This window comes from Ischnura elegans, assembly GCF_921293095.1.
Source record: "Ischnura elegans chromosome 13 unlocalized genomic scaffold, ioIscEleg1.1 SUPER_13_unloc_1, whole genome shotgun sequence".
Lineage (NCBI taxonomy): Eukaryota > Metazoa > Arthropoda > Insecta > Odonata > Coenagrionidae > Ischnura > Ischnura elegans.
The window spans coordinates 5,043,995-5,069,938 of record NW_025791657.1 but is presented as its reverse complement, the minus strand read 5'-3'; the positions used below and the strand labels follow the sequence as shown (position 1 = coordinate 5,069,938).

General features: G+C 37.0%; 1 protein-coding gene and 1 long non-coding RNA gene across 3 annotated transcripts; one reads left to right on the top strand and one right to left on the bottom strand.

The window, feature by feature from the left end:
- The first annotated feature begins 311 nt into the window (after positions 1-311).
- Positions 312-11,157, top strand: LOC124172453. 2 transcript variants are annotated; one of them, XR_006868173.1, is made up of 3 exons: positions 312-391; positions 843-979; positions 10,925-11,157. It is a non-coding gene; the product is annotated as an uncharacterized LOC124172453 (long non-coding RNA). The 2 variants fall into 2 exon arrangements; XR_006868174.1 differs by having other exon boundaries at positions 318-760.
- A 1,920-nt stretch (positions 11,158-13,077) lies between these two features.
- Positions 13,078-14,007, bottom strand: LOC124172507 (protein ALP1-like). The gene is made up of 3 exons (XM_046551946.1): positions 13,754-14,007; positions 13,458-13,665; positions 13,078-13,332 (listed from the first exon to the last, which is right to left on the bottom strand). The coding sequence occupies exons 1-3, from the start codon at positions 14,005-14,007 to the stop codon at positions 13,078-13,080; spliced, it is 717 nt and encodes a 238-aa protein (XP_046407902.1).
- Between the last annotated feature and the right edge of the window lie 11,937 nt (positions 14,008-25,944).

Below are 25,944 nucleotides of genomic sequence, written 5' to 3'. Positions count from 1 at the left end.
TTAATTTTTTGCCCAGAATTGAGTTTAAACCCAACTTGGCTTCCATACGGTAATATAGCTTTTACTGGTTTGTCAGAAAAGGGATTCCGAAATTTTTTATTGAGTAATTGAAATTAATGTTTTCCGAATAGTCATGCTAGGATTCATGCAATTAAGCTCAATAATGTATCAGTCTACCTAGGGAATGCAAGAAATCGTCATTTTGCGATGGTAGGCCAGTTGTATGCGTTGTCCTCTAGTGGTAAGGTACGGAAACAAAGTCCAAAATCTAAACTAATGTTTGCTTGCATGTTCTATTTTAAACTTTGGTCTCAATGGCAACGCAGATCCCTTGAAATATATTCTGTCTATCCTGTTGTAATATGGTTTCTTTTTGAGGTGATATTTAAATGTGAGCTTTTTATGCCTTTATCCGTGAGCAGTCTTAAGTTTTTGCATTGGAATAGGTCTATGGAAATGATTGTAATGTAGGGATTAGGATGTTTTTACGAGTGGTGTGTGGATGGTTTCTTTGAGGAGTGAACTGATTTGAAGATTGAATGAGTTATTGTTGTGAAAACACGAGTGCTACCCCTGGTAATCTTGGAATCTTCAGAAAGGAATTCCGAGGGTACCCCCTGCAGACTTTGCATGAAATTAAATGATTTTTATTACAATATATTCACTTCTGTGGTATCAAGCGAGAAAAATGTAGAGGATGCCCTACATGATTTAGTCGACTTAAAAGTGAATGCCGGGTTACATTTTCGAGATTCTCCAAGTTCATATTTTATTCCGTTCTATGAATCCAATTTCTCAGAAAAGTCTAAAATCTCTTACATACGCTATCATTGATTTCGTAGGTTGCTGTGGGAGATGGCCAGCCACCAATTTATGTCCACTATGCTTGAAGAAGCTAATGGAATTCAACGATTTCAGAAATATATGTCATAAATCGGGCGTAGAACTGAGAACGTTTTCGTCTAGAAATAACTTAAGGGTGAGTGTTTTTTTCTCATTGGAAATATTTGACGAATCACTTGTTGTCTTTGCAAGCAAAGTATTATTATATATGACTGCATCATTCTAAAAAATCACTTCAATCAGAGATCAAAAGTTAATGGAGCATTCAATTTTTTAATCCATCATACATATTAACAATATAAGATATTATGAAAGGCTCGCATAGGGGATCGACGGAGCAGTGTGACAAGTCCAATTTCCCAAAGGTGTTAGTTAACTTGCTCTCGGTCATTCAGTGGCGACGATTGAAGATGTTTCGTCTTTTGGCAAAACTTTGTGTTTACAATTCAGTCATAGCTAATAAAGTGGGTCATACCAATTCACTGATGATCGACTGAAAAAGGATATCAGTGAAAATGAACTGTTTATGTGGAATTTTTTCGGTGTATTTCTTTTCCTCTTTTTCTCCTTTTTGGATTTAAATTTGAACTACTAAGTATTTAAGTCATTAATATAACCGTATTTGCTCACGTTTCTGAAGTGTATTTATTACCATTTGTCAAGTTGTATCGCATGAAAAGATGGGAGAAATACAAAAGTATCAAAGTATATAAAAAAACAATACAACTGTAAAAAACTTTCCAATACAGCATTTCAAAAACTAGATTTAAAAATTATGGAACATATTAAGAAAATTGATTTGACATAACTGCCTGTTTAGTTTACTTGTTGGTTGCTATGTATATGTTGGTACATTAAAATTTTTATAGCTGTATCATATTTAATTCATTTTATTGCAACATAATTTACTAAAATCATCTACGTCAGTTCTTTTCATTAATTTTTTTGCTTTAATATAAAAACAGTTTATTTATATGACATTTTAATATGTAATACGTATTTTGATTATATAATTTTGGTGCTATAAAAAACAAGTGTGCTTTTTATTAATTGCACGACCAAAAAGGGATCATTCCGATTGGTATGTTATTTCTAAGGTATGTTTTTTGTCATGAAATCCTATTTTTTAGATACTGAGATATTTATCCTTGTAACAGTCCTCACAATCGTGACAGGTGATATTATTCACAATATTGCTTTTTTAAATTTGCAGGGGTCATTGATAAAGGTTCATGTATAAAGGCTTTTTCACACAATGCATTTTCCTGTACTTGTTATTGTCTAAAAAAATGAACCCATGTATGTACACAAGAGTGCATCGTGCAACCGCACAACTTGTGCTAATGCATGAAAGGAAAATAGAATCTGTTCTGATTTGGTCCCTGCATTGGTGCATATTCCATTCCTTTGATTGATTCGATTCTTATGATATATACTTTGTGATTTACTTGTTACAAAACTCTTATTTTTTTGTTCAGTTAAGTGTTTTTTTGTGAATATATCCATGGTATAGAGGAGGAAATGGTGTTTTATTCTATAGATCAAATTAGTTTTATGAATTTGGTGTCAATGAAATTTTTTTAGAGTACAGATTGAAATAAATTACTGATAAGGGAAGTCTTTTTTCTATTACACTATTTTAGATTTGTTGCCTGTTTATTTGATGGCTGTCTTTGGGCAGTGCTAAGGCTGATAATCTGGATGGAATAGCATTATGCTTTTCGCCGATATTGCAACCGAAGTTGCAATAATATAGCGTATTGCAACCCATATGCCATACGGTATTCAGAACGGTTGTAATTCGTGTTTTTACTACACCGGGAGATGTTATTCTCAAAATAGCTATAGCACGTTGCAATTCACTATTCTGAACGGCGAATTGCAACCAATAGGGTTGCAATAATATTACATGGTCTTCGAGGCCGAGCTATTCAGCATTGCAACCCAGAAAACATGCGCATTGCAATGTTGAATTGTTTTTCTGAGGTTAAAGTAACCTAATCAAGTATTGAAACATGGAACAATAGCCAAAAATAAAATGATATCTACTTTATTTTAATTAAATAATGGTAGCATATGTGATGAATATTTAACTAATTAAGTGAATTGGTTAGAAATTAACATTCGAGCATAATATATGAAGCACAAGCTTGCTTCATTGACAGTACAAAAACAAAGCAATTAATGCAAAGAATTACTACGATTAGCCATAATTTTCCATGTTTTATTCATATTTACAATTCATAATTTTATTTCAACACTTGACGTGCGATGAAAACATCCTCGATATAGGCTATCAGGTCGATTCTTGAAAAATTCCAAGCTTATGTTAACATACTAACTCTCCAAATAAAACAATAGTTGTAACTTTCAATGAAAACCATATGTTACCATAATAATACCAAATATTTTGATCAGCTGTTCATTTCCTAAATTGGACAGTGTATACAAATACATGCTATGAGTCGAAATTATTTTCCCCACTATTCGCTACCTTCTACAATTAGAACTTACAATCTACTAAATTATAACATGGGCAGTCGACTTGAATTACTTTCTTGAAAACAGAGGATTTCTCCGAACACAAATAAAGTTTCCGAACAGATTTATTTCGCCACAAATGTTTAATAGAATATCCATGAACAACATTAATGCAATATATGCCGTGCGGAATTCAATAAAAATTGTTTCCTCTATAGGCAAGTAAGTGATTCACACAATTAATATTCAGTATATCGGCTCAGTTCAGGATCTATCAAAAATTTCAGTGAGCCTATTAAAATCAGCTGATACGAAAACAATAATAAGTGACACAACAGCACTTTCAACACGATTCACTATTATTAGATCCACTTTTTCACAGCTGTTCCATCCATCCTCAAATTCACCATCACCTCCCTCTGCTTTTTCCACATCTGAAGCTGAAATATCATTACTATTCCATCATAATACATGAAAGCACATCTGTGACGTTGCCACCTACTTCATTTCCTAAACAGAGAATTAATACTAAAATAAGGGAGTCATATAATACAAACCTAGCATTATGAATGAAAGCTTCTAGGTCATACTGTAAAGGGATATCGGCACGAGCAATACAAAAAAGTTGATACACATTTATTTTGACATGCAACAAACAAACAGACTTCGAAGCCTAACACAATTACGAAGAAAATGAAACATATTTAGCTTTCAATTATTACTTAGCATAGCATATATCTCACGTTAAACAACCGATCGAATACAGGTAATTGATTTAATATTTATGCACGATAATTCATCATTATCATAATCAAATTATGACCTAACCCACCTGCCTGTAGCCATTGTGAAATCTATCACGGCCACAACGAACAGCTGATTTCCTAAATGAGATTACCAAAGCGTATTATATACATCCAAGATTTAAATATAATTTTTAAATTTAAATATAGCAATTGTTTATAATTGCAAGTCAATATTCCGTAAAAAACAGAAAATTTTTAAAAATATTTTCTTCCTCATTGGTTGCGAAATCTGTTCAGAAAGTTTTTCATACGGGAAGAGGAGGAGCTTCAAAATAACTCACGCAAGAAATAGCATGATGCTATTCCAAGCAAAATTATTACTACGCTTCATTCAGAATACAGGGTGGTTGCAATAATGACCCGCAGAATAGCATATGCTATTTATTGCAATGCTTATCCAGAATAGCAGCCTAAGTATTAGTCCTGAATGAATTTGTTTAAGGAACGAGTTTTGAAAGTTCATGTAGCAATCACTGAGTCTAAGGGGTTGTTCATTGTGGTATCATATTGCATTAGGGGGTCCCATTTTTCAATTTGAAATTAATTGTTTAAACATGTATTGTGAACAGCCTTGGTGGGCAGCAATGTAATATCTTCTTTCTTTAAATTTGTGTTCTGCATTACTATCTCCCACTTACCTCAAAGGATTTAAATTACTAACTACTGTTGATTTAGCATCAAGTTTGCAAAGTTTATTTTGCAGATTTTAAGAAATTAGAGAAATTAAAGAGAGTAATTTAAAGAAACCTTAATGTTGTTTTCACATGAGGAGAAATCGGTTATAATTTTTGCAATGAATTTAACACATTCATGAGGAAGACTCCTCATGAAACTAACCACTAATCTATAGTCTTCAGCCAAACCATTATGTTAAGCAGTAGTGTAATTGTTCATGAATAGAGTGAATATTGTTTTAAAATGTATTTTCTTTTCTTAGAATATTTTTATTAGGGCAGTTACCCTTGCTGAAAGTGCTGTTGTCAGGTTCTTATTGTAAAATAATCTCATTACTGTTTTTTAAATATATATTTCAATACTTCATTTCTTATATTTACGATGACATTTATCTTTGCACCTCGTTTTTGTGTTGTTGATTTTGTCAGTTATAAACACATATAAGTATCTGGGTTACTTGAGAATATATAATGCTTTATGAAATAGTTTAGATAAAGATGATTATTTTTTGTTTTAGTTTTCTAATTCTATAAATTTGGCCCTTGGCAAAGAAATTAAAATAGATTTTAAAGCAAAATGTGCTCTGATCAAAATAGAAGCACTCTAATCTTTATATTTTGTGTGGAGGTTAGTGAAAACCACACTTTTGGTTATGATAAAACCAAAACGCATAAAATCTATCAAAAATGTTATTAAATGAAAAGTATTTTGCATCATAACCCATAAAAATTGTAATATTAGGGGCCGTTTTATAATGTCGGGTTAGACTGGAGTTTAAGCTAAGCGTCGGTTAAGTTCCAAAATTCTGTTTTATAATCGATGGTTATGTAAAATCTGAGCATGAAAACGCGTTTTAATGCATAGATTTTACATAACCATCACATATAACCATAACCATTTGCAATAAATTACTCACTTTATATTTTTTACACTTCGCTGTTGGCAATTCTGCACGCGAGTAATAACGTGGTAAAGAAGGGGTAAAGCTTACTGGGCTAAATTTGCCCCAAATTACCAGAAAATTTTCCGTCTAAATTATCTTTTGTGCTGACTGGGACGATAGTCAAGCTAAAGCATGGATTTCCCTCGAGTAAAAGGTGAACGTGAAGTTTAAATTGTTAAAAATGGCGGATGTTTTAAAATGCTGAAGTACCCCATGATAATATACAGAAGAAATAATCGACCAAGCGCAGCATCCTCCATTTTTATCCGTATCTACGATATCAGCAATCAATTTCCACTATTTTAGCACCATAATAACAATTTAATAAGTGAAATTGGCAATTGAAAGAGAGAAAAAGATCGTACCTAATAATTACATTCTGATTTACTAGCATGTGATATCACTATAGAATAGGGTAGTTTCCTTCAAAGAAAAAAAAAGCATTGATCGCGATTCGTTACCCACCATTAGTGTATTCATAATATACAAATTATTTGGTTTTAGAAATACCGGTTTAGACGAATGGCAATGGTCCATTTTTATCCTTATTTGAAAAGGGCCAGATTGGCGCCCATGCGATACCACTCCACGTGACGTCACAAGGACCTAGTTTCTACACGAGTAGATAGGAGTTATACATCGTATGAGATTACCAATGGATGCATGAGGCACAGAGCTCAGGGAAACATCTTAATAATCACCTATTAAAACTGGCTAAGGTCGGAAAGTTTTATTCGTTTAATAAGGCATTAATAATTCTTATTTAAGCCAAGCGCTACTTGCTAGCATGGTACTCAGCTACCTGCTAGCATCCTGCATCATATCAGCGCTCAGAGCCTCGCCCCAAGGTCACCTCACTTGCGGCAGCGGGAAGCAGAACGACGTCACGTGTAGTTTTTCCCGGCATTCATACTTAGCCGTCGCGTTTTTGCGCGCTTGAAAATTTTCACTTTTCATTTAATCGCAAAAAATAGATGTCTTCATATAAAAATCTAAAAGTGTGAAATACGTACTCAAGGAGTAATGATCTTTCGATTAAGGCAATAAAAAAATAATAGGAAACCACCCTATTCAACATTAAATGTGAGGATATATGTCATGGGGTGAAAGGGGGTAGTCTGTTAAAATCCTATTTCATTTTCCAAGGGATATGTTTGGCAAAGTACAACAATAAAAATTGTAGGTAAGTCCATTAACAATATCTGGTGTACGGCTTTGTATTTCTTGGAGATAAATATATAGGAATGAATGAGGTAAGTGAAAAATAGGGATGGTCGGATCGGATACCTCGGATCCAAATATCGGTGGATATTGCCCCTCATCGGATCCAAAGTCGTGGAAGACATCGGATCTGGTTCCGAAATTTTAAGTAAAAGCGTCAGTGAATGCAACGCATAAGGGTGGAAAGAGCTCCGATTCTCTCTTCGACTGCGCCGTCGCATGCGGTTCTTCTCCTACGCCACTGGTCAGTGAATCCGAAGAATTTTCGTATTTTCATTTTCAAACCCAAGCGTAACAGTTAAGGTCCTGAGCAAGTAAAGATGTTTAGAAAAACAACTTGAAAGCCTATAAAAATGATCTTTTATTTATAAAAATATTAAAATGTGTATGAAAATCTAAAAAGCATTCCTTCGATTACACGTACCCAAAATAAACTTTAATGATTACTTCGTTTAATAGCAGGAAGTGCAGGAAAATGCATTTGGATCCGGAAATATCCGATCCAAAAGATCTGGCTCCGAAAATCAAGGATCCGATCCTGATCCGAAAAAAAATCCTGGATCCGTCCATCCCTAGTGAAAAAAAAGGATTTAGCACTTTTCCTACGTAGTATATACAAGATGCTGTTTAAGTTTTCTTTGGAAGTTGAGAAAGGCAAATTGATGCAACCTATTCAGCTCGTGTGGGTAAAAAAATGTAATAATGACTGATTTGGTCATAAGATGGTATGACGTTAATTATTAATGAATTGGTATGGCTAAGGAGCATTTAGAGTGTGGAGATTTACTTAGTATTATTTTTTTTGTGACTTAAGTGACGTCTCATCCTTTAGATGGAAAAAGATTCGGAAGGCACCTTAAGCAAGAGAAGCCTTCTGTTCTCTGCGTGTTCTTATGCGTTGCCTTCAACGGAAAAAATTGTGATTTTTATAGCCTAAGTGCTGTTCGTAGCCAGACACAGGTAATGCACTTTTAGGCCGGTATCGTCTGTCGCTTCTTTAGCCATCCTTCATCTTCCTCGGCTCCTGAAGGATAGAATTCAGTTCGAGATACGTCTGAAGGTCTCCTTCAGCGCACTTTGCTTGTGAAGGACACCTCGTCAGCGTAGGTTGGTCTTGCCCAGCCTTCACATCCACTTCACAACCTCGACCATTTCATCACTTTAAAGATTTTTAAACAGGCCTTACATAAAAGATAGATTGGTAGAGAACATTTTGTTATTATTTGTGATGGCAATGACTTTTAATTTTATTTACGTTCATTTTTCTGTTTATTTATGCTTTAAGTTGCAATGTTATCCGTTAGCCCTTTATATTAAAGCTGCAAGGAGATGTTTGTGTATTTCGACACATTAAAACTTTAATTAGAGGTATTCCTCAGGTATAATCGTTCGCAATCATGTTGAATGACATGTGATAAAAGTCGTCATACTGGACTCAATCCATGCTAAGTATATCACCCAGCACGCTAAAAACCATCTCTACTTCGATGTCTCATGTAGTTTTTATCGGAATGCTGTGGCCATTTCGGTAACAATTACCAAACCAGTTTGATAGAATTTATCAAACTGGTGTGGTAATTGTTACCAAATTTTTCAGTGAGCCATGTGACGACCGAAAAGTTTGATAAATTTCATCAGAATTCGATAGTTCTAACTTCACTTTTTTCCATGCACGATTACTTATCTCGGCATCACTTGAGGAATCGAAAATACAGTGGAATTTTATTCGGAAAGGGAATTAATGTCAAGATACAGGTTTCCCAAGGAGACAGTGACTGATGTATTCCTACAAATGTTGGCACGCGGCAACAATAACAACCTTATGCATGATGTGAAATAGTCTTTAAGTGCTCATTTCTCCGTTAAAATATGTGTTAAGAATGCTCGTTTCGTTGTCAGAATCGAACGTAAATTCACCTCAGTAGAGTATTTGTTTAAAAGCGGTAATGTTACTTAGAAAACACGAATGCCATTACGTTATCATTTATTTCTGTTTTTGTGACACCAGATAGTGTAACATGTGAAATATTTATCTAAGTTTAGCGTGTTTCTGATTTCCAAGAATGCCACTATGAATTTTACGATTTCGTCGTTTACAGATAGTCTGCGCTGAATTATTCCAGATGACGCAATCCACAGTGTCTGAGATAATCAAGGTACGTGATACGTGATCATAAATAACTCTTTGAAAAGTGTTGCACGTATAATACTGTTAATAATTCAAATCGTGCATTTTGAAGACTGCTCGCTCGTAACATTGGCTGTCCAGAGACGGCATCATGGGCATCTATGAGAACAGCTGATTGTGTCGACTTGGTAGGGCGTAGATAAAAAAGGCTTTTTTGTTTACGCTATATCATGTCACCTCGTACCTCGTACTCGACAGTTATTTACATGCAAAAAAAACGAAGCAGAGGATATTTACGTACGTCAGGAATCATTTTTAGTTTTATGTGATCCTCCCTCTTGTGTGGTCTTCCTGAGTCATGCAATGTTGTGCGAACCTCGTCGGTAGAAATGATAATCATAATATTTTCCATCGATTTTACGTGATTCTTAAAGTACCAAATTAGTAATATATTGCCTGGGAAAACTGATTTGAACTAGTGTAAACATGTTCACCGAGCACGGTAGGTAATGTTTTCATTTCGTGATCGTGTGTGCTGAAAATTTGCCTTGCGAAGGGATGGTATGTTCTAAAATCATTGATTTGAGTGGTAATTTGGTATTTATATGATTGATTTTTGGTTTATTAAGGTATTTTAAGCGTGCATGATAAACTCTCATGATATTCTCGTTATAATTAGTTAGCGGACGTGGTAAGCTAACATGTTTGCATCATCACTCATATAAAAGTGCTTAATAGTTTGATATGCTACATAATAATGAATTTTTATATAAACGAATATTTTTAATGCATCTAATGTTTTATGATGTTGGTTTACATAATTGGATTTTCCTTTTTCTCTTGTTGTGACCTTTTCTAATTAATGATTAAATAATTCCTGGAGTATAGGTCATGCAATGCAAAAGGTTTTTTTTGCCAACGTTTCGGCTTATTTTAAAACCTTCATCAGGGCCATGAATGAAAAAAATGAGACGACAATAATTTACAATATTGATACATATATGAAGGTAACAAAACAGTTTTTTACAATAATACAATAAAGAAATGAGAAAGGAATACACTAGAATTTTGACATAAAAAGTATAAAAATATATTTTAATGTCAAAATACTTGTGTATTTCTTTCTCATTTTTAAAATTATATTATTGTAAAACCAACTTTTTTGTAACCTTTATTTATGTATCAATATTGTTTATTATTGTTCATGACCATCGTAAGTTGGACAGCACTATGCCCCGTTTACACAACGATCGGCGCAACGTTGATCCGTACGCGCGTAACCTCAAAACGTCGTTTAAACGCGCAGAGTTACCATCGTAAGCCTTAGTAACACTGCCGAACTTACCGTTTGCCCCGTTTACACCACGATCGTACCGACGTTGATCGAGACAACTGCACGTTTACACGTAAAAGTTACCATCGTAACTCAGTGCTGCCCTCGTTGTAGAATTGTGTCAGATAACAACTGACGACGACACTGCGTGAGAAAATTGAAATCCTGGAAATAAAGAAGCAAAAGAATAAATTTTTCATGTGCTAAAACTGAAGCTAGACCAAACTGGTGGTAAAACGTAAAAGAATGTAGGTTTCTTTATGAGAATTTGTCCAAAGTTTAGCAATATTCATGCGTTAAAGACAGTAGATATGTCTCCTTGCTACGTTCCAAATTGGAATATTTTGCTAACTGGTCACTTTATTATAATTTTCATTCTTATAAAATGATTTAAATTAAGTTTTTCTCGTCTCGGAAAACTTCTAATCTGAATATCCTATTGAGACCAAAATGTTCGTTGCAAAGTAGTTGATCACTTCTTTTACTTTGAATAGGTTGCAGAGCAATCAGAGGAGCCACGCGGGAGTGTGGGTGGAACTGGCGGAGCGGCTGTCAACCCTAGGATACCCAAGGTCTGCCAGCCAGATTAAAGATAAGGTTAATAACCTGAGGCGGAGGTACCTAGGGTTGAAGCGGGGGATGAGGTCAGGGGACTCTTTGCCGGAGTGGGTGCTTTGGGATGCACTCCATAAGCTTTATGCCACTGCTCCGGCGGGGACTCCTGAGGCAAGGACGGACTCCCTAATATCATCGTAAGCATAGGCGGATCCAGGGGGGGGGGGGGGGGCACGAGGGCACGTGCCCCCCCCAGACCCTTAAAATTATGATAGATTTTTAATACGGTCCCATCATAATTTCGTTCGTTTTGTATAACAAGGTATCCTTGTGCCCCCCCTGAACAAAATCCTGGATACGGCCTTGCTTGTGCCCCTCCCAGAAAGAAATCCTGGATCCGCCCCTGATCGTAAGTACTAACCCATAGAATGTAACATGTGCTTCAATCACGTAATCACCTCAATGTCGCTTAGAGATATCACTCCAGTGGTAGCTATTCATTCCTTTTAAACAATAGCCTCAAAGGGATTGGAAATATGTAATGTGAATAAGTTTCTTGCTGTGAGCTAAGGCATAACTGAAAGATGCAAATCATCTAACTAATGTAAGTGAATGCTTGTTTGAATGAGTGTAACCTGGCATTGGACAGAATCACCATAACTTGGTAACCCATTTGCTGTTTAGTCTCTTAAGGACCATAGGGAATGGAGTCCTCAATCCGTTCCCTGTGTTTTTCCATTTGATATCATAGAAGTTCTAAATAACTGGCACGATTCATATTCCATTGTTTGACAAGTAATGCTTCCTTCATATTGTGTTTCAGAGAAGTGATCACGGGTGATAATGGGGGTCCATCCACCTCAGCCGCTCCAGCCACTCCATCAGTAACGCGGAGGAAGAGGAGGAGTGAATTGGACATAAATAGCTACTTAAGATCTTCCCATGAAGACTACATGAGCATGCTGAGGAGGCAGGAGGAAAGGGAGGAGAGGGCCCTGGAGTACCTAAGAATGCTCGTGGAGTCGGTGGAGAGGGGACCTCCCTCCAACTACCCTCTCCCATCGTGCCACCTTAATACCAACATATCCCCTCCTTATCCGAGCCCCCCAATTTCCATGCCTTCTCCTAGCCCCCCCCTATTCCCACACCAACCCCCAGCCGCTCTATTCCCATACCAACCCCCAGCCCCCATATGCCCACACCAACCCCCAGCCCCTCCATTCTCATACCCACCCCTAGCCCCACAGTATCTGTAACAGCCGCCAGCCCCACCATCTCTCCAACAACCACCAGGCTCACCATCTCACCAACAACCGCCAGTCTATCTACAGTTGCATCTTTGTCATCTATTTGTGGCATTATGAAAATTGTTGTGTTACGTCCAAAAAATCTTAAATTAAATTTGAAAAACAGAATTTTATTGTGTCTCAGTTGCTTTTCAACCCATTCCTCCCCAGCAGTGCTACTTTTCCTTCTCATAATTCGATGAGAATTGTAATTCATATCTTTTGCTTGTGTAGCTCAGCGGTTTGTGAGGCATTATGATATTTTTATTGAAGGTGTTTCATTAGGTTTGTTTCTGCTATAACAATTTCCTAAGGTAAGAGTGATCTAGTTACCACTGTTGACAGGCCTCCTAAAAGCGAGTGAATATGTAAGGGTTAGGAAATGGTTGATGGATGGTCCATTCTCACAGCGTGGTTTGCGAGTGAGGGGAAATGCCCATGAGGGATCACATTATTGCAGTACTATGTGATAACTTTATGTGCACTGGTCACTATTGGTTATTAGCTAGGTACTAATGTAAAATGTAAGTGATAGTGATAATATACTTATGCTAAACTCATTTCTGCTCTATTCTTCCCTTAGTACTTGGGAAAGGGTCTTTGTAATTATGATAGAATTGCTTAAAATACAGTGCCTGCTGGCGTGTTTTACAGCAAGGTTAAAAATGAAGGTCATAACTTGGGCTGTTTTCCTTCAGGTGGGAACAGGGTTGTAAGGAAAGCTTTGTCATGGAGAACAATTACCCTTGAATAATTAATTGGTAGTCCTGAAAAGGACTGGTATATGAGTTGCGGATTTCGTCGAATTATCGCACAGCATCATAAAGTTGCTGTGCCAGAACTTCTCTCTTCTCTTCCCCATCAACAAAATTGTCCCCACCAGCTTCATCTTGGGGTTGCGGAAACATGTTCTCAGCAGCATTTGCTTCTTCGAGCCAATCCGCCCAGAACACCTCCCTATTTTCCTCACAGATGTTTTTTAGGATGCAGCAGGTATTTATGACTTCCACTAGCCTTGCAACGTCCACTTCAGAGGCTTTAAGGAGGACTCGCCATCTGCCCTAGAAGCGCCCAAAAGCATTCTCCACTACCATCAAGGCCCTAGAGAGTCTGCAAGAGGTTACAATAAATTAAAATTCAGAGGATAACATGACTATGACTCCATGATGGGTATCAGACAGGAAACCCGCCGGTAATAGAAATGCTCTTCGCGGGGTCCATTTGGCCTCGGGAAATGCTTCATCATATTGGCTCCCAGGTGGAAAGCCCCGTCACCAATTAAATGGTACTTCCCAGGTAAGCCGCCATTAGTGATGACATCCCATAAGGCACTAGCCCGCAGCACACCAGCATCATGGACCCTCCCCGGATAACCACTATTGCAGTAAATGAACCTGCAGAAGATAAGATGTTTTTGAATATATTTATACGTGGTCAGCGTGAAGTATATAACATTATTTTTAACCATTAATGACTACTTACCTATACTGACTGTCCACTACAGCCGAAAGGATGACCGAGTGCCACCCTTTGTAATTGTAATAATCAGCTCCTCCGTGGATAGGGGTCTTCATAGGTATATGGCACCCGTAAATGGCACCGATGGTTCCCGGGAAGTTCCACCGGGTGCGGAAGCAGTTCTCCTTGGCAGCCATTTCCTCCTCCGTCGACGGGAACACTATACATTCCATAAAATATCTGTCAAGGACAGCTCTGCAGAAGTCCCTTGCTGACATGCACAGTAGCTTTCCCCACGCCGAAAGCAAGGCCTACCACTCCATAATCAGCCCCAGATTTTAAATAGAAGAGGGCTACAGCGACCCTCTTCGCCACCGGTAGGGCAGGTATCCTGTCGACCGATGAACGGTGCCAGTTCTCGGCATAGCATGTCAAACATGTCCCTAGAGACACGAAATGTTTGCAGAAATCTATCTTCCGGCCAAGCAGGGACGTCTCTCTCCCATACCGCTTGAGCTCGAATATAAGCCCAAGCTCTTCTCAGGGCTCTTCGTCGCCTAAAATTCATGGCAATTAACCGCTCCAGGCGAGCAATTTCTAATTGCATATTTTGTCGCTGGTTCCGTATCATACGATACCTTTGGTAAGCAGCTATAGCTGCTATTACGTTACCGAAGTTCATGACGGTTCGATGTTTCCCCTAGGAACGAATTTGCGCTATATCGAAATTGCGCTATACGAGACATGGGTGTATATTTTATGGTAGGGAAAAGAACAATGAGAAAAATTTTGAGTTAGTTGCATATAGTGATTCTGACTATGGTGGAGACACTAGAATCAAGGAAACAGATACGACGGAGTACATCAGGTTGTCTTATAATGTGTAACAATAGCCCAATCTCGTGGTGTTCACGACGACAATCTGTAGGCGCTCAATCTACAACCGAGGCCGAACTTATCGCTGCATGTGAATGCTCTAAAGAATTGAAGTACTTAGTAGAGTTATTAAAGGAACTAACTGGGAAAATAGTCAAAAGTACAATATACATTGATAACCAAAGTACAATAAAATTAATTAGAGTTGAAAGAATAAAAACAAGGCGGCATATTGAAGTAAAATACTTTTTGTTAAAGTTGAAATTTATAAAGGCTTATTTAATATCAAATATGTACCGACTGAGTATAATGTCAGAAACAGTTGTCACCTCTGACCACGAATTTCGGCGATAACCCCGAAAATGGAGAAATCCACAAAAAGTAGGATTTGCTTTATAAATAATAATATTTATTAGACATAAAACAAAACACAATTTGCATTTGTCTTTGTCATGATCGGTATACAAAATATTACAATTACAGAAAATTATTATATTATTAGTGCAATTTCTGAAAATATTCAGTCACAAAATATACAAAAAATATTGAAAGATACAATAAATTATAATGAAAAATTTTGGTGAAATTATGGAGAATATTAAATCACAAAAAAATTAAATCACCCTTGTCGCTATCAAGGAATTCCTCGATTGAGTAGAAGGCCTTTTTAATTAGCCAGGCATGCACAACTCTCTTGAATTTGTTAACACTAACAAATTTAGCTTCTGAGGGTAAACTATTAAACAGGTGCAACTTAGTCACATGAAATGATTTATAAGTTTTAGATAGTCTACAGTAGGGAACGTTTAGAGTCTCCATGTTCCTGGTGAAATGCTGGTGGACATTTCCTCTTGTCTCCAAGAAGTTTTGATTGATCTTTACATCAAAAAGACACTTCTTTAAATATAAAGAATACAAAATAATATAAAGAATATAAAACTCAACCTCTCGTAAAAACTCCACGTTACTCTCATCTCCACGTAAGGTAACGTGAGGTTTAACCAGACATTATAAAACCGCCCCCCCAAAATTATAAATAAATACAAAATAAATATAATATAAATATATATTAATTATAAATACGCCAATGTCTCGGTAGGAACCAGATTCAAGAAAATTATGTCACCAACTCAATAAAATAGTGCAACGGACAGAGTCACGGACTTATAAGCCGATGCACCGCAAAGTTAACAAAAATGTACTCCATGATTGAAGCACAAATGGTAACATCCACACTATTTAATTTATCACTTAACGACCGACCATGGATTCGACACTTGGTGCCATTTTCAAGGTAATCCAACAAAAACCTCTCTCGGTATATACACACAGGCCAAGGTAGGAGGTGGGGGGATATGGAATCGAAGTGAGGGGAGACATTAATGAAATATATGCCGTGCGGAATTCAATAAAAATTGTTTCCTCTATAGGCAAGTAAGTGATTCACACATTTATGATTCAGTATATTGGCTCAGTTCAGGATCTATCAAAAATTTCAGTGAGCCTATTTAAATCAGCTGATACGAAAACAATAATAAGTGACACAACAACACTTTCCACACGATTCACTATTGTTAGATTTACTTTTTCACAGCTGTTCCATCCATCTTCAATTTCACCATCACCTTCCTCTGCTTTTTTTCACATCTGCAGCTGAAATATCGATACTATTCCATCATAATACATGAAAGCATAGCTGTGACGTTGCCACCTACTTCATTTCCTAAGCAGAGAATGAATACTAAAATAAGGGAGTCATATAATACAAACTTAGAATTATAAATGAAAGCTTCTAGTTCATACAGTAAAGCGATATCGTCACGAGCAATACAATAAAAGTTGATACACATTTATTATGACATGCAACAAACAAACAGACTTCGAAGCCTAACACAATTACGAAGAAAATCAAACATATTTACCCAGACGGCACAGAACCCTCCGTATCTAATTCGTATGTACATAGTACCCATTGACTAAGGGGATACTGTGCCGCTCCGTCGCTTTTCGTCAATGGATAATTACCATTCGCGGCCTGTCGACGAAGCGCGTACGCAGCATGTGAATGTCCGCTACGAAGCACGTACGATTGGATACGAAGCGCGCAGGAACACGGCACTCAGGCTAATCTCAATCGATTAGGTCGAAATTAGATATATCGTAACTCGCACGATCGAAAAATGTATCGAACGCAACACAATCGATAGCTACCAACCGTAGCGAGAACCTTGATACGAATCATTATGAATTGTAAGTTCTCAATAGGTAAATAACACCATATCATGAATTCTAATTACCATGAAAGACTCACGACCGACAAAGTTTTTGTCGGTTGTGAGTTTTTCATGGTAATTAGAATTCATGATATAGTATTATTTACCCATTGAGAACTTACAAAACTTATTCGGCCACTTAAATAACTGCGAAAATGAGATTCTCAAGGCTAATTCACGCATCCCCAGCATCCAGCATTCTTAAGTGGCTCGTACTTATTTGGAAACCTTGAGATGTTAATAAGAGTAAATTCTTATTAATTTTGACACTAAATAAGACATCACATAGCCCACGAGCATTAAAAAGCTTACCCTATAGCCTGACGAAATAAAATTTTTAAATAAAAATTGCCGATGAAACAGGATTGCTGATACATCTGCTATTAGTATGATCGAATTCATCAAAATGCAAGCAAAAATTAACGTATAGTTCAGTCTCAGCTACTAAAACTTACCCATATCAGGCGCTAAAGTATTTGAAAAATTATTTGGGATGAGTAAAAGTCTCTAGGTCACTGCAGTAAATGTATCAACCTATTAAAAATATGAAAGTCCTGCCAAATCACCAGCATAAACACTTGTAAAATAAAACATGTTATCTCTTAGATCACACCTCCGATTTTATACTTACTTTGCATGAAGTCACCACCACAAGAAATTTTAAAGAGGCAGGAAAGAAAAAACCCACAGAAATACAATACATATATTATGTATTTTCTTTTGTCAACCACAATAATATTTCCAATTTTCTCTTCTATCCCACATCTAATTTAGCGAAACAATTACTCTTATTCTCTTTCGAATAGAAAATTATTTAAAAGAGGACTGGTCGATACATAAAAACTATCTTCAATACTTTCTCCGCTGAACGTCCACTATCACAGCATCAACTTGCACAAATCAAATCCACATCCACAAATATGTCACTTCTGCCACAATGTCTGTCTTCTTGGCGACAGGTAACAGTGAAGCAATGGTACCTTCCTCCAATCTGGGCACCTTCAATTCAGCAAGAATTTTCTCCTCGTCTTCTCGTCCAAGGCCACAGATTATTTTCTGATATCACAATGGTGCGATGTGAAGCTCACACACCTAAAATTAATAAATAATAAAATACCATGTAACTTATTAGGTCAAATCATTTCCAATTTTTGGTATTTCTGCATGAGAAATCAAATTACTAGGCTCGTAAATATAGTAAATATTTGTATGCCTGATATTTTTATTGTTTTACAGTATAGCACAAGATAATTTGAAATGATGAAAGCCGACGTGTAATACACCATAGGGCAAGCTAAGAAGCAATATTCGATCCTATAAACTTAGCAGTTTATTCCTAGTTTCTCCTTTTAACCACACGTTCACCGAATGAATTAATACAAAAAAGACAACTAAAATGCAAGAATTTTCAAAAGAATTGCTGCTACAATATTTTCAATCACCATTTTTAGTACTGAATAGTACTATAGTACTGAATAGATCGGGATGTTGATGCATCAACATCCCGAAGCCACTTCTAACTTAAAATTACATCCAAATAATTACAGCGAGAAAGAGTACATACCTCACAGCTTTTCGTAGGGGTGAAATGTTTTCTTCTTATCGCCCAAATGCACTTCTTCTTCAACTCAGGATCTTTTGGAAAGCTAAAACCTTGAACCATATCCCGGAGTTTCCATTACGTCATCCCGACAATAAACACACGAAAGGCATTTTTAACAAAAATATCTCACAAACACGTTTCTGAAGCCTAGTGAATGAAATTAAAGAATAAGGGAAACTTCACTATTACCAGACACTCTATTTTTCACAAACTTAACCACAAAAATCCCTGAAATGTGGTAAGACGTTACGTAAACGACGCGATCTCCAACGAATTGTGCTAGCTTGTGAAGACATGTGATCTTTCTAGGAGGATATGGCACGATGGCACCAGATGGCACCACCCGCGAAAGAAAAAAGTCCCAGACCGAATACAGTTTTATCGATGAGATACAATTATATCGATGCATATGAATTTGCCACTCCTCTTGCATCTTTTTTCGTCATTATAGGAAATAAAGAAACAAAACCTTTTTAGTAACTTCCTAAGCGCGATTTTTGTATCTTGATGGTCCACCCTCGTATTCAGGTACGAAAACTTCCTGTGCCGTCTGGGTAGCTTTCAATTATTACTTAGCATAGCATCCCAGCTAGCACATTATAAGTCATTGAGATAAGGTGAAAGGAAGAAATAAGGAAGTCGCTTCTCAAGTAAGCTTGTTATGGGTTTCTTACGGCCATGGCAAAATGGATGCCAAACTTTCAGCACTTCCGTAGATGCTGTTATTATCCCATCGTTACAGAGTGTTAATTAAGGCCTTTATGCATTAAAACAATGTTTTTATTATTGGCGCTTCTATATTATGAGGAGAAATAACATCATACCGCCATAATTTGAAAATCATTCACATTTATGAACTGATAGCTTAACGAAGGTCGTAAGAAAAACACAATTTCACAAGAATACCAACGTAGAATAATATAAAAATGCCGGAAGGAACATCTAATATACGTATTGTAGTCGTCGGGTTATCAAACCATAATTTAAAATTCATAAATGTTAAAATGTATGGACCTTGAATAAATTCAGTTTTTCATGCACATGCCAAACAAGTTTTTTTTACATAATTGGATATTTAAGTAGTAACTACGCCACCTTTTTTCAACAACCGCCGTGGTGTAGTGGTTAGCGAGTAGTACTTCGGTTCCGAGGATCGCACGTTCGGATCCTTCCTGGCGTTATTTTTTTTCTTTCCGCCGCATGGATAGAGTACTTGTACTATGCTTTATATCTTCACTAGCCGGTTGCTTGCTGTTATTAATTTTTTTCTATTTACGGGAAAATCTGTTATCAGTTGTTCAGCCCTTCTAAAAACTCGCTAAATTTCCCCAATAGCCTTTAAATTCATGTCAAGATGAGCCGCGTAGCATGTGTAGTACGCTGTTCAGCCGCCTTTGGCGCTCCAACAGAAGTGACTTACATTGCCTGAGGATATTTGACGGCATTCCTTACCTAAACGCCCCTAACGTCTTACCCTTGCCTTATATAAGTCCCTTAGCTTACGATAAGCTGCTTATCAATTTTTTCCGTAAGAAAACCATAAGAAACGGTTAACTCACTTACTTTGTGCTATCTGGGATATATCTCACGTTAAACAACCGATCGAATACAGGTAATTGATTTAATATTTATGCACGATAATTCATCATTATCATTATGAAATCATGACCTAACCCACCTGTCTGAAGCCATTGTGAAATCTATCACAGCCACAACAAACAGCTGATTTCCTATATGAGATTATCAAAGCGTATTATATACATCCAAGATTTTAATATAATTTTTAAATGTAAATAAAGCAATTGTTTATTAATGCTTTATTTACATTAAAAATTCAGAAAAATGTATAAAATATCTTCTCCCTCATTGGTTGCGAAATCTGTTCAGAAAGTTTTTCATACAGGAAGAGGAGGAGCTTCCAAATAGCTCGCGCAAGAAATAGCATGATGCTCTTCCGAACAAAATTATTACTACACGTCATTCAGAATACGGGGTGGTTGCAATAATGACCCGTGGAATAGAGTCGGGAGAAAGATATTCTCCAGGAGAAGACAAACTTGGGTCGGGAGACAATTTTGGGCGAGAACTCGAGTTCTAAAATGGGAGAAAGGAGCCCGCATTGGAACCTGCCTTGGTGAACCATTTGGTCATTGGCTGCTATTATGGATAAGCGTTGCAAAAAATAGCATATGCTATTCTGCGGGTCATTATTGCAACGACCCCGTATTATGAATGAAGCGTAGTAATAATTTTGTTCGGAATAGCAGCATGCTATTTCTTACGCGAGCTATTTGGAAGCTCCGCCTCTTCCGGTATGAAAAACTTTCGGAACAGTTTGCGTAACCAATGAGGGAGAAGATATTTTATATATTTTTCTGTATTTTACGGCATATTGACTTGAAATTATAAATAATTGCTTTATTTACATTTAAAAATTATATTAAAATCTTGGATTTATATAATACTCTTTGAAAATCTCATTTAGGAAATCAGCTGTTTGTTGTGGCTGTGATAGATTTTACTATGGCTTCAGACAGGTGGGTTAGATTTTAATATGATTATGATAATAATGATTTATTGGGCATTAATATTGAATCAATACCTGTATCCGATCGGTTGTTATATTGTAATGTGAGATATTTGCTTTGCGAAGTAATCATTGAAAGCCAAATATGTTTGACTATCTTCGTAATTGTGTTAGGCTTCGAAGTCTGTTAGTTTTCTATTGACAGTTTTGACTCCCGAAATTCCAGTGTTTTTTTTGGTGAGAAAATGTAAATCACGACGTTAGCGATGCATTCATGTGTCTCGATGTTTCAACCGCAGGAGTGGAAAGATGCTTAAAAAGCAAAGGGAGGTGATGGTGAATTATATGGTAGGCCATAGGAATGTGGCCCTTTGGACTTATGAAGGGGCCTTGGGCAAGGTGACGATGGAAAATAACTGGAGGGAGTTGAGGGACCTACTGAAGCTCCACGGTCCTGATAAAACTGAGGAGCAGTGGAAAAAGGTAATGCAAATGTTTTGATTTCTGATTTATGCTCACTGTCAATCATATTCTAAACAACCATTTCATACTATTAAAACAGGCTTGGAGGGACCTTAAAGCAAAGACGAGGGCCAAAAATGCCCGCTTGAACTCGGAGAGGACGGCCACCGGGAATACGCCGGTTAGTATGAGTGAAAACTTTGCTTCTCTATTGCCTATGATTTAATTTTGTGTGAAGTTATTCTTACCCCTTGGTGATTGACAACATTTTTGATAAGCTTTTGCCACCGTGTTTTATGCCTATAAATCTGTATTTATTCTTGTCAGGGTCACACTCCACCACTGAACGAGGTGGAGAAGTTAATTCTCACAGTTATTGGAGTGGAGACGTCCACCCCAGCGGTGGAGCTGGGAATTCCACTACAGGTCAATTTTTCGGTTGACTTGTTGAACGTTATTTCAATAATCTTTTTGGAATTATAACCAATAATGACGATCTTCTAGGATAATGAGTGTGTTCTGGCGATAGTGGAAGAGGACCTTCCTCTGCAAACAGAGGTAATCGTTCTTGCTGTGAAGTATAATTTTGTATCATATATGAGAAAGGATGACTAATTTGTATCAGGCAACTACTACCACCAATTAGTATCACCTACTCGCCAATCTGTATATTCTATTGTGAATGGTGTGTAGTCCATTAACTAATAAACTGAATTTTTGCCAAATAGATTATTGTCGGATCACCAATTGCTGTGGAGATTGAAGATACAGCATTGGAGTCCTCTGCTCCTACAAGAGGTGTGAAATTCTTGTGTGCTCTTCTAATTATGCTTTTGAATGCTTAGTATTCATAATAATCATTACTTTTATTCATCTGCAGGGCATGCTGCTGGTCGTTTCCAACTAAGTAAGTTGATAAGAAAGTTAAATTTTAGGTGAACTCCGTCCTCTTTTGTTATCCATAATTTTTTTTTCTCTACATTAGCTCCTCCATCTTGCAGCAAGCAGAAGTTGGAAGATGCCTACCACTGGCTCACTGAAGCCGAGGCTTGGCAAAGATAATCCTTAGAGGTGAGAATATTGGTGTCTACTATTATGGTATTTACCTATTTTCAACCATGTCCTGTCTCATTGCAATTGGATTATTACACATTTATTCAAAATCCTAGGGTATTGCAAAAAATTTGCAATTTTTAAGGGAAAGGCAAGAGGTCGCTGACGTGACCTCTTTCCAAAAGTTGGAAATAGAAAGGCAGCGCCTTGAGGTGGAGAAGGAGAGGTTGGCGCTGGAAAGGGAGAGGTTGTCCCTGGAACGGGCAAACCAAGGGACCCTGCAAGAGATTCTGCGGGTTGTCTCGAGGGCTGTGGACCCTGATAATGCCAGGGTCATAGTTTGCCCTTTCAAGGAGGTCGGAGTAAGTTGCCTCAGCTTTTAGTCTTGTGATTGATTACCCTATTATTTGGTAATTTTTTATTATTTTATTTCAGGGATCACCTCCTTCATAATCACTCTATTGCATGTTTTGTTTATATCTTTCCTATTTACTTAAGCATAGCAGTGAATGCTATTTTCTTATTTTGTTTTTATTACTCCCAGGGGATTTATAATTTTTGGGGTGCATAGGGTATCCCAGAGGAATTACAACCATTTCATTTGAATTTGGTTTTTGTCCTTTTGGTTCACCTCTCTCTCCCATGTATGCCTCCCCGTGGCGCACCCTGGGCAACTGTGGCAGTCCACAGGCTAAATACTTGAGAGAGCAGAAAGTAGCTTTGCTTATGGAATACCTCCTAATCTATGTTAAGTTCTTTTTGTGTTAGCATCTTGCCTGCTGATATTTCAGTCAACGATGGGGATAGTATTGCACCTACTGCAACAATTTAGATATACCTAATTTCTTCCGTTTCCAGGTCAACAGATTGTCATCCATATACAGAGTTTGAGGAGCATTTTATTATATTAGATTTACTCATTTTTATGACTGACCTGACAATTTAATCTTTCAGCAGATGAAATGCCTTTCTATTCAATCTTATTTGATGCGTAATGGCTGATGTTTTTATATCCTGGAGAAACATAGAATTTCTCTAGTGATTTCCATTTCTCTAGTAAACATGCAATAAGGAATTTGTTACCGCTATGATAGAGTGACTTAAAATTGTCTAGTGTTAATATTTTTAATTTCACTAATGCTGAAATGCTTACAAATATTTTCAACTAAGCATTAATACATTGTTCTCTCCTTGAGTGTATTTCTTCCAGATTACAAGCCTTCAATTTCCATCCAGGGGGTGAGAAAGCTTTTTATGCTGAAATGCCTTCCTCATGCATGGTACTGAATGTGCAATTGTAGATATTTATGTAATATTCTTGGGTCTTCCACGTGTATGTCATTTCTTTGTTACTTAAGATTTCTGAAATGAGAGACACACAGAGATTATATAGCGAATTGCAGGTGTGCCCCTTCATTCACTCGCAGATGCATTTTAGATTGTATCAAATTCATTATGTATACTTAGCTTCATGAAATAAACATGGTATCCAGAGGTTTGTATTGTCTCATTCCATTTCCTTTCCCAGTAGTCAATTCCAATCTTTGGAGGCAGTATCTCAAATAATGTTTCGTAAGGGATTGATCAGCAGGATATGGAATGGAAGAACATAATTATTTCATAAATGGTACAACATGGATACTACTATTCATCATTTGAAAATTGATATTATCTTAATTTGTTTTCATAACCTGTGAGGATTTCTCCTAAAATTCTTTTGAATCTCCTCATTTCAAGGAGCCAATCCAAAAACAGGTCAAAGAAGGTTAATTTTCACATAACCTTATTTCTGCATCAATTCATGATCAGTACTTGAAGAGTAGCTCACTGGAGTCATCAGCCTTGCAAAGGGAAATGGGGGACTACCTTTTGACTGGCTCACACCCTTTCATTAATAATGTCCGACAAAGTTAGGAGGAATAAAAGACATGAAAAGGGTGGTGGAGCACTCAAGCCCTTCCACCACGTCAAGGTTGTAGTCCCCCTGCAACAAAATGAAAATATTTTCTCTGATAGAATGCTTGGAAAATGGAGGACGAGATTAAGGTGAAGGGTTAAATGACTGGCTATGCTTGAACAAAGGGAAAATTTAATGGAGGAAAAGAATTTGGATGAATTGTAAAATGTTAGTACAATTCAGCAGCTTGCATCGATTACACATGGCTTGATTTTACTCAGACCTACATATACTAAAGAGCTACAGCTACAAATATCAATGCTCAGCAAACCATAAATACAGGGAAAAAATCACATGCCGGCTTATGCTGAGAAATTGGTGGTTGCCTCTCCAGGAACCAGAAAGATCAACCTGGTAAAGAAGGAAATGGAGAGAGAGGTAAATGGTGGTTTCATCAAATTATATCCTTTCAGTGAAATACTATTCTTGTTGCATTCATACCCTTAGCGGAAATATCTTTGAATGATATCCCTTTGGTAGCCCCTGGCTACAGTTAATCTGTCTCCTCCTTCTGGAGCATTGAGGGGAATTTCTATCTCAACTTCCACGTCAGGAAGAGGCATTCTATAAATGAAATGTGGAAAATGTAATTTCAACTGAGCCCTGTTTGTTATGTGTTTTCATGCAAAGTGGTGCATTACCTGTGCTTCAGCATTATATTATGCAAAATAGCACAAGCCATAATTATATTGATAGCTTGGGGTGGTTGGTAGTGCAACACCCTATCCTTCCTCAAGCACCTCCATCTAGCTTTCAGGACACCAAACAGCCTTTCCACTATACATCTAGCCTTGCAGTGGGCCAAGGTGTACCTGTACTCTGGTGTGCCTCCCTCGGCATGAGGCAAAGGTGTCATCAGAAAAGGCTCCAATGCATAACCAGAGTCCCCTGACATGGTATAAAAAAATCTTAATAGTACACTGAAAGAATACTCGGCCTACAATTAATGAGAAGTAAAGTCAAGTTCTGTCATTTTTCATAAGGAACGTACCTAATAAAAAAAATTTCCCCATCCCATTATCATAGGCGTCTTTCATGATAGCCTTTGCCCTGGAGTGAGACCAAATAAATTGATCGTGTACCGACCCTGGGTAAGCGACCACATTCATGATGTGCATCTGATCATCACATATCTGGAAAGGAATCGACTAATTAAATTTTTAAAAATTGATATTTGCAGGCCTAAGAAAGACGTGGACTCTGACATTCAGTGAAATCAAGCAAAATTTCAGCAGTCAAGTATGGATACAGTACCATCTGCACATTGAATGAATTGAAACCCTTGTGGTTTCTGTAACCTTCTGGATTGTTGATTGGTGTCACAATTGCTATGTGCGTGCAATCTATCGCACCAATCACGCCAGGGAACCCTGCTATCGGCCGAAACCTTAAGATTAAAATTTATCAGTCAAAATAATTAATAATAAATAGATCCTTCAATATTAAAAGGTTTTGATGGACTGC